Genomic DNA, 12503 nt, shown 5'->3' on the forward strand with positions numbered 1-12503 from the left:
GCCTCGTCTCTTTTCAAAGCTCCTCGGAATCATTCGACCCCGCATCATCGTCCTTTTTTTCGCTAGGGCCCATCTTTCTCAACTTCTCTATCTGTTCCAAATACCCAACCAAGTACACTCTACGATGTTCGTTTATTTCGGCACCTGCCGAAGCATTTTTATCAACAATCTCTCGACTGACACGTTCAATGTACCCTGCTAGTACTGGACGACGCAGTACAAGCTCTGACCGCGACATTATACCTCTTTGCAACGGATCTTCATTTGCTTTATTCCATTCCTCCACCGGAGTGTCTGCTTTTGATCCTCCACTGCTGGAATTAAGCAACGCTTGTCGATCGGAATTCAATGCAATTAAAGACTGAAGCTTTGCTTCCAGTTCGGAAGTCCTTGACATTGGAGATATGGAGGCATCGAGTGGATCTGCGGCAGCCCAACCTGCAATGCCATCGATCGTCAAGAGCAGCTCTAGCCCCCGGATCTTTACTTCCTGCTCTTGACAGCGCTTGATCAATTGCTTGTTTTTACTTATACTCGAAATCGGGTCCAGAACTTGATCCGCGTCTTGCCATGCAGATCGTGGCAATGCCCCAAGGATTCCCGTGTTAAGTTGCCACAGATCTTCTAAGTATGTAATCTCGACTATCAGGAACGTGATTTGAGAGAGTACTACGTCGCCCGGGGAATATGGTGTTTTGTCTGGTCTGACTTTATCAACATCCTCGGAAGAAGGTAGATCCCGTTTTGGAGGCGGAGTAAGTTGATCGCTCATTCTTGCATGCAGCCATTTCATATGGACGTAGCGTAGCTGCGCGTCTGGATTGTCTTGCCATTCCTGGGAAACTCTCTTGATTTCTTCACGAGAAGATAGATCAGTGTCTCCTGTCTCAAGCTCCCAAATTGGTCGTTCCAATTTCCCAAGCACCCCTTCATTTTCTTCCCAAATGACTTCTAGAGGAACAATCCTTTCTTTCATAAAGTCAATCTGAGAGAGGATAATATCTTTATCAGTGAATATTGCTGCTTGAGGTCGAATCTTATCAATGGTCCCTCGGCTAGGTAATTTCCAGTCGGAAATTGAGATATTGTTTGTTTTGAGACAAACATGAAGAGCGACCATGCGATCGTAGTAGCTGATGGCAGCTGGAACAACTCTCCACTTTCTGCCAATGGCAATGTCTACTTCGTCGGAAAGATCATCATCGTCCTCAACCGTTGTGAAATAAGAGGACTTCGGTTGATGGTGGTGAAAATCCAAAAAGGACGTAGACCAAAATTCATGAGGGTTGGTAAATCCAAAGTCCGCCGAGACACCACCATATGGTCTCGGATCCCGTGAGACCGGAGGAATAAACCCTGAAGGTGAAGGCTTCATGTGATAAGACCTAGATGTCCGAGACTTCAAAGACTCTCTAATAGCAAATTTCTTTCTCCGGTCTCTCATCCGCGATGCTGTCGTCCCATTACTCCCAGCAGGTTGAGTTTTTGGATCTTCATAACCAGCCCCGGACATCTCGACTTCTGCTTCCACAAGGGCAGCAGAAACTTGTTTCGAGATTTCCTGCAGAAGTCTTCCATGATCATCAACTTCCTTGGCCTCGCCAGAAGGTATCCAATTTGGCCGCGAGCCCGGCCAATCCTTGTCTTGAACATAAAGAAGGAGTTCAATGGATCTGAGTCGAAGCTCTTGAATGTCTTCCAGCCCCACTACTAGAGAGTCTTTTTCACAAGTTTCGGGGACAACCTGTCGTTCTATCCACTGAGGAAGTATACTTTTTGGGTACTGCTTAGGAATAGCTTTTACGAACTCGATGAGTTTTGTAAATGCCAAGACCATGAAATTATACCTGGAGCGTCTGGTTTCAGACTCTTCGACTGTCAGTTTAGCTCTCGAGCCATGCCTCATAGCTGCATCCATTGAAGTTAGCCTCAGAATTCTAATTTCGTTTCGAGTCTGCTCGAGCTCTGGGGTCGGCCGTTCCATCTCGGTCTGCAGTTTGATATTTTCATCTTGGAGATAGGCTAGCATCACTTCTCGATTCTCTAGTATAGTGTTTCTGAACTTGAAGTTTTGGTCAACTTTATCATTCAAGTGCTTGATCCTTGATGTACACTGCTGAATGAATTGCAATGGCCCGATGTCAGGATGCAGCCCCACTCCTTCCAAGGCCAAGTAAGAGTCCTGGCATTGCTTCTTAAGACCGATCAGAAGGTCAGCGGTGTCCCTGATATACTCTGCGGCGTCGTAGTGGGACGCCGACTGCTTCGAGTTCACCCTGAAGGAGGCCAGGCGTGCTTCCATATTCAATGTACGGAGCACACTCTCCAGTTGCAAAACCCTTTCTCTGGACTTTCCCAACTCGAGTTGGCTTCTCCGCATCTTGGTCTCCTCTCTCATGAGGTTCTCCCCTAAAGTTGGGATTCCTCGAAGAACTTCGTAAATAAACTCCACCGCTTTTTGGATACTGAGTTCATTCTCAGGGACTGCCTCAGACATCTCGCCAAGACAGTTTCCTACTGCAAGACGAACTTTCGCTAACATTCCGGCGGCAGTAGTCTCGTCTATGATCATTCTATCAGAATCGGGAGAAACCTTGGTCTTTAATTCCTTGATTTCTTTCATTGCATGGATTAGACGCTGCCGTATCCGCCTTAGAGCCGCCTTATCTGTGGGATCGGCCTCATTCGAGGATTCAGGGTCGTTTTGGTCTGATTGGTCCCGCAACCTTTGTATTTCATCTCGTAAACTCTGATTTTCAGACAACAGTTGTTCTTCTACCGTAGAATCTGATGCACTTTCCTCTGTACTGTTTACATCCCTGTTTGCCCTACAATCCTCAAGTCTTTGTTCCACGTCCCTCAAACTGGTCTCAGCATTGCGGGCTCTTTCTTGCAAGGCCTCTAAATTGTCCTCCGCATTAACATTCCCATCCTCCGCAGGATCAAAACACTGGTCTACATTTAACCACGCATCAAAAAGTGAACTCAAGATTCTCTTTACAAGCCATCCACAAAATTGTAAGGAATGGCTCCAAAACTCGCTAAAACAAGCCACCAATACACCAAAACTTTCTAACGTATAAAGATAAAAACCAATGGAAGCAAGGACGAAAAACGCCAGAAACAATATCCACCATGACAAGCTCGTGTAAAAGTAAATAATGCTAGCTAAAGCCACAACGAGCGCAATGGAGAACTCAACCACGAAGAGAACACGCATGATAGCAAGACCACAGAAATAATAAGGGTCTCTGCTTTGGTGTCGATTTGGATCTTATCTACAATAAGTGACAATACCGCATCGACTGCTCTACCGCCGAGATGGTTCCTAGTAGTAGAGCGGAATGCGGAATGTTTTACGTACCAGGCCCAGCATTGTCTGGCTAGGCCGCTTGTGTTCTTCGTGTTCTCCAATCCTTTATGACATGATAGAGTATACTAGCTACTCCATTGCATACCTATGATTCGTTAAACAGTAATCTTACCAAAATAAGAGGCAACTTACCAACGTTAGCCCTAATCCATTAAGAAAAAGACTTAAAAGAGACGTCGTGCTAACAACCTCTAGTCCCACGTAAATCATAGGGAGTCCAATTGCAATTGCAGATAGAGCGGATGGCCACCAATAGACCCCAATGAAGAATTTGAGAGCAGCTGTCACATGTTGGATTACCAGTCCCGGGAGCCTGGTGATGAAATTGATAGCTCGACGGTAAAAAGCACTAGCGGTATCTAACTTGTCCTGTACTGCTAGAGATGCCATGACGAGGCCGAGTATGACTGTTCCAGCGCTTGGGCGGTTGGGCAGTAAGTATGGATAGAAGTATGTTATAATATTGACCATAAACTGTGGACGGTTAATTAAATTTTAAGCTTGAACCGGAAATAGGGCGCACTTACAACAGACCCTACTGTGTTTATGATGGTAAGCTTAAAATCTGTCTGGTCCGAAAACACAATAGCTCCAAGAAGAGAACTATATCCTAGAGCGCGTTTCCATATCGAGCTACTGGAGACCAAGTATAGTGCCAGAATTGCAGATCCAAATGCCAAGTAATATACGAAAGTGGGGAAAGTTGTTAAGATACCCCTGAATATTATCGTGGCATTGGAGAAGAAACTGGTATTGCTTTCGAATGCCGTCAAGAGATCCACAGCTATGTTCTTAGCAAGATAAAACACTGCGGTTAAGGTTTCGGCCTCGCTGAGTAGTAATACTGTACCCCAGGTTCGGATCATCTTTGTGGCCAATCGATTCAAACTGGGAATCGCGGGATGAATTGGAGTTTCCCCCTTTGCTTTGATGACAAAGAATGCCACCCACGACAGAAACAGCTTTGTTATGAACGACGAAGCTGCACCCCAGTAGAAAATTCGATTCAACAACACAATCCAGACTATCAGAGGCGTGATTCGAGCCGCGTTCCGCTGAAGAGGAACGACATCTGTCTCAACCTTTGTTGCGATTTTCTCAGGGATCCTATCAGGTAACAAAGCTAAGTAGAAGGAGGTTCCAGTAAGACGATAAAGCTGTGCCACCACTATCGTACCAAGGTTAGGCAGCCTTCTCAAAGCATGATGCCCCAGCCATGCCAGAGAACTGTATACAATGGCTGAGCTGGTGCTCCTTCTTGCTTCAAAGAACATTAAAGATGTCGAAAACGTTCTCGAGAGAAATGCTGCGATAAGAACGTGACCAAAGACGTTGAGAAGAACGAAACAAACGATTGTCAAGGCTTCCAAAGCTCCATTGATAGTCGCTGCCATGCCTAGAACCAATGACATAGGTACAAATCCAAGGCATCGGCCATGAAATTGGCGTCTGATGCCAACATAGATGATAAATCCGGTAATTGAGATGAAGAATGGTAATGGGACCGTGATGGAAAGATTCGATAGGGCTTGAATCACCATAACAGCAATGTAGGCACCAGCTACATAAATAGAGACCCTCGTGACTCTACCTGCGTAGATCTGTTGCTGTGGACGAGTAGGTAGATCAATAAGAACGTGCGGCCAAGTGTAATACACGAGTCGCGGAAGTTGTATGGTGGCAAAGTACAAAATACAGATGACTACAAAGCCAACTTGAGTGACTGCACCAATGATCTAAAATCAATTAGCAAATGATGTTAGATACTGCGGGTTGCCACTCACCAACAGACTCAATATTATTAATGCTGGAGGAATCGCGAATCCGGTGAGTATGTTTACTGGGGTTACCGGATATCTTGAGACCAGAAGGGCGACTGGCGCAAAGATGAAAAAGAATACGCAGTAACCAACAGCTACCACGGCCCAAATTTGAGTCGATAGATTTATTGTCCAGATAGAAGGGAGCCTTCCAAGCCAGACTGTACCCTGGAATATTCCCCAGAATCCCATGATGAGGCTGGTAACTATTCCTTGAATGAGGCCTATCCAAGTCCATTGGACAAGCGCATAATTGACGCGACCGAAGTGGAGTAAGTTGGGCAGCGTTCTCCAGAGCAAGTTATCTCGAGCATGCCCTCCACCATAGAAGGCTTGGTCGATAACGTGAGAAGCAAACTGGGTATGTTAGATTGGGCTCACTATTAAAGCACGGAGGACACTCACATAACTGTAGCCGACCAAAAGGAGAGCAAGGATGATTGCAGCCAAAAGGCTGATTCCAAGATATGGAACCGGAGAGAGAAGAGAGATTGATACAGTGTGCATGAAAGTTTGCACCTCAGCGGGAAGTTCAGCATAAAGTGAAGGCAACAACTCAGCGATACAGACTGGGAACCAGGGTCCTGCGAAAATGCTGTACTCATACGATTGCAACTGACCAAGGCGCTGTAGCAGGAAAGATATGATTGAGACCACAAGTGCCCAGATCTGACTCATGGGAAGACCTGGGAATGTAGTTGGAAACCAGTCTGGCATTGATCGGCTTTGAAGCCAGTTAGCAGCCCGTGAAAACCACTCTACGTTGTAATTGGACCCAGTTGTATACTCCGTGAAAGTTTCAGCGATAGTGGATGTTCCCCAGATCTTTTTGTCATAGATTATACGAGAGAACCCTTCTGAGAAAGAGACACGAGTACGAGTAAACCATGCTCGCACGGCTGCTGGCTCTAGGTAGCTCCCCAGAAAAGCAGCGAATTTACGAGTGGAGTCATGAATCAGCGTCCATAAGCTGTCTGGGTTGACTGGGCGAGGCTACAGTTGCAAAGTTCAGCTTTCATCCTTGATTCTGCTCTAAGCTCTGATAAGAATCACTTACATTTTCTGGATCTTTTGAGTTGTCTCCAACCCAAGTCGAATCATCCACTAGATCTACAGGTTCCTTGGCGGCTGCAGTTGCGCTATCTATGGAATCGGTCGGATTATTCCCCGTGGCTACAGGTTCCTCGACATCTGTATGTTCCTCGACATCTGTATGATCTTTGACAGGTGCCGTCGATTCCTTGATAGGTATAGGTTCGTTGATCGGTGCAGTCGGTTTCTTGACAGGATTAGTGGATTTCTTGACAGGTGTAGATTCCTTAATGTGTGTAGTAGGCACCTTGACAGGTGTACTCGATTCCTTGATAGGTGGAGTCGAGTTGTTCAGGCCAGGTACGAGAACTTCGTGTCCATCTCTGTTTCCTCGGCAGTCCGTTACGAAGTACCAGTCTCCATTGGACAGCACTCTGTTCCAGATATTCTCTTCTCTCAGAGTATGATAGCACACTGGACCTATGCTGCTCGCTCCATGGACTGCAAGATTGTACTCGTTCCGGTAATGCCACCAACCACCTATCCACCGTTGATTCCAGAGAACCAGAAAACATAAGAGCCCGAAGAAGGCAATAACGGTTTGGACACGTGAATTCATATCTTCAACGTTGTATCTGTTGGCAAAAAGTGCCGTCGTTTTTCAGAATCTCGTGCGTCAGTAACCTTTGATTGGTGTTACTGGGGAACTCGAGAAAATATTGAAGAGAGATCAAATTGTTTTCGGTGATTTGAAGCTGGGGATATTGTAGGTTAGAATAAAGGCTGAATGAAACTTCGACAGACAAAGACGTCGTTGGAAGTTTTTCTGGTCATTGATGGGAACATGTCACTTTACTACCGGATAAAGAATGAGTAACCTGACAATATTTAAGCACAAAGGCGAGTAGTTTGCAAACGGACTCAGGGAAAGTAGGTCTTGTACAAGATAAAGGATATGCATGCATTACAACTTAAAGGGTTTCAAAATAGTCTTCAACGCCATGCGCCACGATAACTCGTGAAATTGCTAGAATACTCAACCCCCAAAGACAAACCTCAGCTTCACTTTGGTTTCATCGGTCCACCATTCTTGGGCCACTTGGGTACTTGACGGTTGTTTGATGTGATAATTGTACTCAGCATTGCCAATTCCGAATTCTGTGTAAGGATTTGGGCCTTGATTGTCTGAAGTGCTGCATTTTTGGCGAGCTGTTTTATCTGCGGTAATGCTATGCTGCCTTTGATGCCCCAGTCTTGGATATGATTTGAAAGCTGTAGAATCCTGGTTCTGTTCGTTTCGAACTCTTGCCTTGCCTTTTGCTTGTCAGCATCGCTCCCAGTATCGTTCTGATTCTCGTTGCCCTTCTTGTCACCCTTATCAGCCTTATCTTTGACAGATTTGCCATTGTTGCTTTTCTGGTCCTTCAACTCCGAGTTGGGCACAAATTTGATCCTTGGACCTAGCTGAGGATCAATGACAAGCATTGGGCTCTGGTCCTCTGGCCATTTGTCTTTATCCTGCTCTTTGACCTCCGCATTCTTCATTTTGATGGCAACCATAAAGTCTTCCCATTTCAAGGGCAGCAATTGAACATCAGTCGATGGCCTCGGTCGGAATACTGGTTCCTTTTTCTCGTTAAGCAGTGGTATGCCGTTGTCGCCATATACCTGTTCCGGTTTCTGAGCTTTCCAGACCATCCAGTGAGCCATTGTGAGCTCTGCAAATGTGATCGCTGCAACACGTGTATTGTATTCCTTGCTATACCGGCCATTGTCTCCTTGAATCTGACTCTGCATAGGGCCATGTATAGTTCCGGGCAGCTGAAAGTCGATCATGAACCGCTTCAGCTGAATGATCCGGCTTTCAAGAGTAATCATCTCTTGGATGACAAGAGCCGTTGCAAGGTCGTCTGCTCGGGTGATTGGTTGACTTTTGGCCGGAAGCAGAATAGACCAACGAGGAACTATTTTCTGATTTTCAATGATTGAGTTTGTTAGTGCGGTAATTGAGTGCTGCATCGCGGTATAGATTTCGAATCGCTTTTTCTCTCGTGCATTCGGCTGTCTCTCGGTCTTATCTCTCTTGAGCATTACCATAGCCATGAGAACAGCATGGAGAACTCGCTTGAGAACTCGGTCCGCTCCCGTTGATATTCCTTCAAGATACTCAGCCTGTTCCTTGGTGACTAGTTGCTGAGAAGAAGTTTCTTGACAGCACCTGACGAAGGTCGCAAGCAGTTGAACGCCTCTATTGTACCATCGTTGGCATTCTAACACCACCAGCTTTTCTGTCAAAGCCTCTTCGTGCAATGCAGTTGGGTTAATGGATGCATTCGTAGTGCTGTATTGTAGCAGCAGCTGCATCGATTCTGGTGGTCTACCAACTGGCCATTGTGTTGCATCATTCCGTGCTGGTTCAGGTTGCCAAGCTGGGACTTTGTTCGGGAAGAATGCTACAAGTAAATCATGAAGGTTGATCACGGTCTGTGTAAGCTCTTCGTATATGGGGAACACTCGATAATGATTTTGTTCATATGTGAGTGTCTCTGTTCTCCAATCTTGAGGTCGAGTCGTGTCTCTTCCCATACGCACAGCCACTACATCTCCTCCAAGTCTTTCTAATTCACGCTCGAGTCTTTCTTTGATCGCAGTCTGCTCCGCATAGTCTTTTCGGATCAGCTCGACTTGCAGATTGGTAGTGTTAAGGCCTGGAGTTCCCTGTGCCTGAAATTCTAAGAACTTCACCGTCATCTCATGCAAGTAGGATCTGATGGTGATGTGGACGACATCCTTAGCAGTCAGCCCACGCAGTTTCTGAGCTGATGCGCGAGCTAGGAGGTCGTTCTCGAGCTGATAGAGTCGATATTTCTCACAATCAACCTTCAGTTCGAGTATCTGCCTTTGACAGATCGCCGGGTTCTGGCACTTCTCCGAATGATTCTCCCTCTCTTTAGCGAGTTCCATCCGTAATGCCGATGCCGTTAATGTTAATTCTTTGAGTCCACGGTCTAGTGTCCTAACCCTGGCTTTCGCATTTTCCAGCTCTCCCTGAACGTGAGACATGTCATGTCCGGCGCCTTGAGAATAGTTGATTTGAGCCTGAAGTTTGTTGACACTAGCCTCGTGAGCAGCTAGCTCCCTCAGCCTTAAAGCCTTTGCATTGTCTGCTTCTCCTAACAAGATTCCAATCCTGGATCTTGCGTCGTCTAGGGCAGCAGTGAGATCAGGATTCGTTGGAGCAACACCCCAGCCCCAGGGATGAAAACCTCCAGAGGCGCGAGTGGTGTTGGATCTTGGAGGAAGTTCGGCCATGTATTTGTAATTATCCCGATCAACTTGCAAATCTCTGACGGTGGTCTGCAAGCCCTCAACTCGAAACTCGGATTCCGTGAGCAATTCTCTCAGTTGTTGATTACGGCTTGCAAGATTCTGTTGTTCATGTACGGCTTGGGCGAGGGTGCGATCCAGCCTTTCTTGGCATTGGCATAACGGAGCATGTACACACTCCCGATGCTGCATCCACGGGGTATCGTGCAGGGCTTGCCATGTAGATATAGATTGTGCCGCTATATAACTATAGAGAGAAGTAACAAACGAGAATGCTGGGTTCTCGACTGCAGTCCGTAAGCCTTGGGCCGCATCATTAGCTGGCCATAGCTCAATTGCGAAGAGAAGAATGGATCCGGCGACAATAACAAATACCACAACGGCGAAAGTGGTGAAGAACCCCATGATGTACAGAATGATAGGGGCAGAGACTGTCATTAGTGCTATAGTCCATGGAGTTGTGATGAGGTAAATGAGAGTGTCTTGAATCTAGTTAAGATATTAGTATGTGTTAGTATGTGGCATGGTGAAAAGGGGCTACTCACTTGTCGAAAACCCCATGGGCCAACGAAATATATGCATATAACAATAATCAGTACCTGTAATGTGTTAGCTTAGAGATTGCTCGTCTTTTCCTGGCTTACCGGTATAAGGGATGCTCCAAAAGGTCTCAAAAGATACAATACGAAGTCTCGCGGAGCCTGCAGAAGTTTGCCCTGTCGGTCAAATCCAGCTTCGTTCCCCAGGCATCTGTTCAATCGCATATATTCAGAAAATGTCAACGACCAGAAAGGCGTAAGTTCGCGCTTGATTGCGCCGCATGACTCTTGTACTACTTGGTCCCACAATGCCGCGCGGAGATATTCAATGATGTAATGGCAAATGCCAGAAAAGAGCTTGAGCGAAAAGGTGCTTAGAAAATAGCCGATGAACAGGATGAATAGAGAACACAAAACTATTGCATGAGTTGAACTCTCTATCCACCACCTGCGCACTTCGTTGCGAATCCAAGCGGGACCATGTCGGGCTAGAGGCAATGGTGGCCGGACGTCGTCCATAATCCAGACGCTTGGGCTGCCTCCACAGTGTGCCAGAATCGTTTTGTATTTTGGTTTGAGCCTTGAAGTGTTGAAGCTTAAGTTAATACATCGATAGCGGAAATGGACAGCTCGACTAATTGGTGTTGGTGATGCAAATGTCTCGAGGACAAAGAGGTTCTGGTTGACAACAGGGGCCGGAAACAAAGAAATCTTGGACGAATGCACGACAATCTAAGTAGACGTTAGCCGATAGCGGAATTTCCACGAAAGAGAAGGGTATAAAGAAATGGTACATAGGATTGTTTGCTCGAGGAGTGAGTGCAGCAGTGGCCACAAGGCAAAGCAAAAAGCTTCGACTAACATCGCCACCATACACTGTCAGATCCGCTAGAACACACGAGTGAACATGGTGCCATAGACAAATTGCATTTGCGCAAGGAAGATGTACATGCAATCTGTATACTCGTTGCTCCTGGTTATTGTGCATCCTCTTCGTCGCTCAGTTCAAAGTCTCTAGGAGACCTGGTGTTCTCCTCATCATTCTTTATCTTCCCAAACCCCTCATTGAAACTCGCTTCGCGAGACTGATATGGCTGGTCACATTTTTGTGTTCGCAATCGTGGGTAGTATCTTCGATATGAGAAGTATGCGATACCCATTCCGAGGATGGAGCCGCAAGTAACGTCATAAACATCATGTCTGTCACGATTAGCATAATGATGAGATCTGTAATGATAGCACAAACCGATAATCTTCGCAGCGACTAATAGCGATCATAGCAGCTCCCAGTAAAGGGGCGATAGCCAGCAACGCTTTTGAAAGATCTGTTCTAGGGCGCAGGACGTGCATCTGTCCAGCAAAGAACAAGGCCAGGAACCCGAGACCGCTGAATGCAAAGGAGGAATGTCCCGATGGGAAACTTCTCCATCCATCATGTAGTATGTGATGCTCCGATTCTGTGCATATATCGATGGTGACAAGGACGTCCTTTGGGGTTCCAGCTGCTGGCTTGCACCGAGATATCAAGTCCGGTCGAGGTCGTCCCACTGCGTTCTTGATGGTATCTGTAATGAACAGTGTCAGGAAGATGCTAAAGGTCGTTAGTTCTGGATTTTAGTAAGACTCTAGAGCTTGCTGACCTTATCAAGAAACCTAGAATTGTCACATGGAATTTGTGAAGTGAAGCTTTTGAAGCGGAAAGCCAAACGACCAAGCATATGAAAGGTAGGCCTCCAGCGTACGCAATATTCCAGGGAACTGGAACACGCTCTACCGCAGCATGCGGATATTGTATATTGATATTGTTGATGAAGAACATTCGATGGAAAGGTTCAACAAAGAAGACGAGCTGGTAATGGCTTGATCAGAATCGGCATCGTCATTTGCCACTTAATGTATCTTACCAGGATATATGCTGATAGAAGCAGCGCCAGCCCTACATAATCCGGGGCATAAGTTTTCTGTAGAGAGATCATCAGTATGTCTTCTGCTGTACTAGATGAGGAAACATACTTCCCAAAACCTGGCAACGGATCCTATCCAACCTGTTCGAGAAGCAAGACCTCCAGTTGGAGATCTTCCATTGCGAGGCATTGTCGTTGGGGTTTCTTAGGGAAATTTTGACATCACAGAGATGTCCGACAAGCGGCGCTGCAAAGTTCTTCGAAGGAATCAAACAATTTATCGTAAATATATTTGTTGGTGAGACACGCGACCAGCTTCTCCGCACTCGATCAACGAATATAATCTTCAGCCTCGCTGACATAATCAGCCGAGCTCTCCCACCAGTAATTGCCCGAATTCGTGGCGCACAGGCCATCCCCACCAAAATTATAAGGGGGCCAGAAATCAGTTAATTGAGACTATATACACCTGAATTACCATAATGCAGTCTTAATAGGCTTTCCACCA

The 12503-nt window shown here is 46.2% G+C and overlaps 3 protein-coding genes across 3 annotated transcripts; all 3 read right to left on the reverse strand.

The window, feature by feature from the left end:
- Positions 1-13: 13 nt before the first annotated feature.
- On the reverse strand, positions 14-6844 carry LY89DRAFT_785969 (uncharacterized protein; the record flags this gene model as incomplete). Its single annotated transcript, XM_018222941.1, has 6 exons — positions 14-2950; positions 3506-3847; positions 3901-5109; positions 5158-5550; positions 5599-6186; positions 6251-6844. 6 exons carry the CDS (start codon positions 6842-6844, stop codon positions 14-16), a joined length of 6063 nt encoding a protein of 2020 aa, XP_018067019.1.
- Positions 6845-7287: 443 nt separating this feature from the next.
- LY89DRAFT_738434 (uncharacterized protein) lies at positions 7288-10610 on the reverse strand (the record flags this gene model as incomplete). Its single annotated transcript, XM_018220371.1, has 3 exons — positions 7288-10041; positions 10098-10151; positions 10197-10610. 3 exons carry the CDS (start codon positions 10608-10610, stop codon positions 7288-7290), a joined length of 3222 nt encoding a protein of 1073 aa, XP_018067020.1.
- A 458-nt stretch (positions 10611-11068) lies between these two features.
- LY89DRAFT_699838 (acid phosphatase/Vanadium-dependent haloperoxidase) lies at positions 11069-12185 on the reverse strand (the record flags this gene model as incomplete). Its single annotated transcript, XM_018217084.1, has 5 exons — positions 11069-11291; positions 11338-11682; positions 11732-11940; positions 11996-12052; positions 12105-12185. The coding sequence occupies 5 exons, from the start codon at positions 12183-12185 to the stop codon at positions 11069-11071; spliced, it is 915 nt and encodes a 304-aa protein (XP_018067021.1).
- Positions 12186-12503: the final 318 nt, after the last annotated feature.

The sequence above is a fragment of the Mollisia scopiformis genome, assembly GCF_001500285.1.
Source record: "Mollisia scopiformis unplaced genomic scaffold LY89scaffold_21, whole genome shotgun sequence".
Taxonomy (NCBI): Eukaryota; Fungi; Ascomycota; class Leotiomycetes; order Helotiales; family Mollisiaceae; genus Mollisia; species Mollisia scopiformis.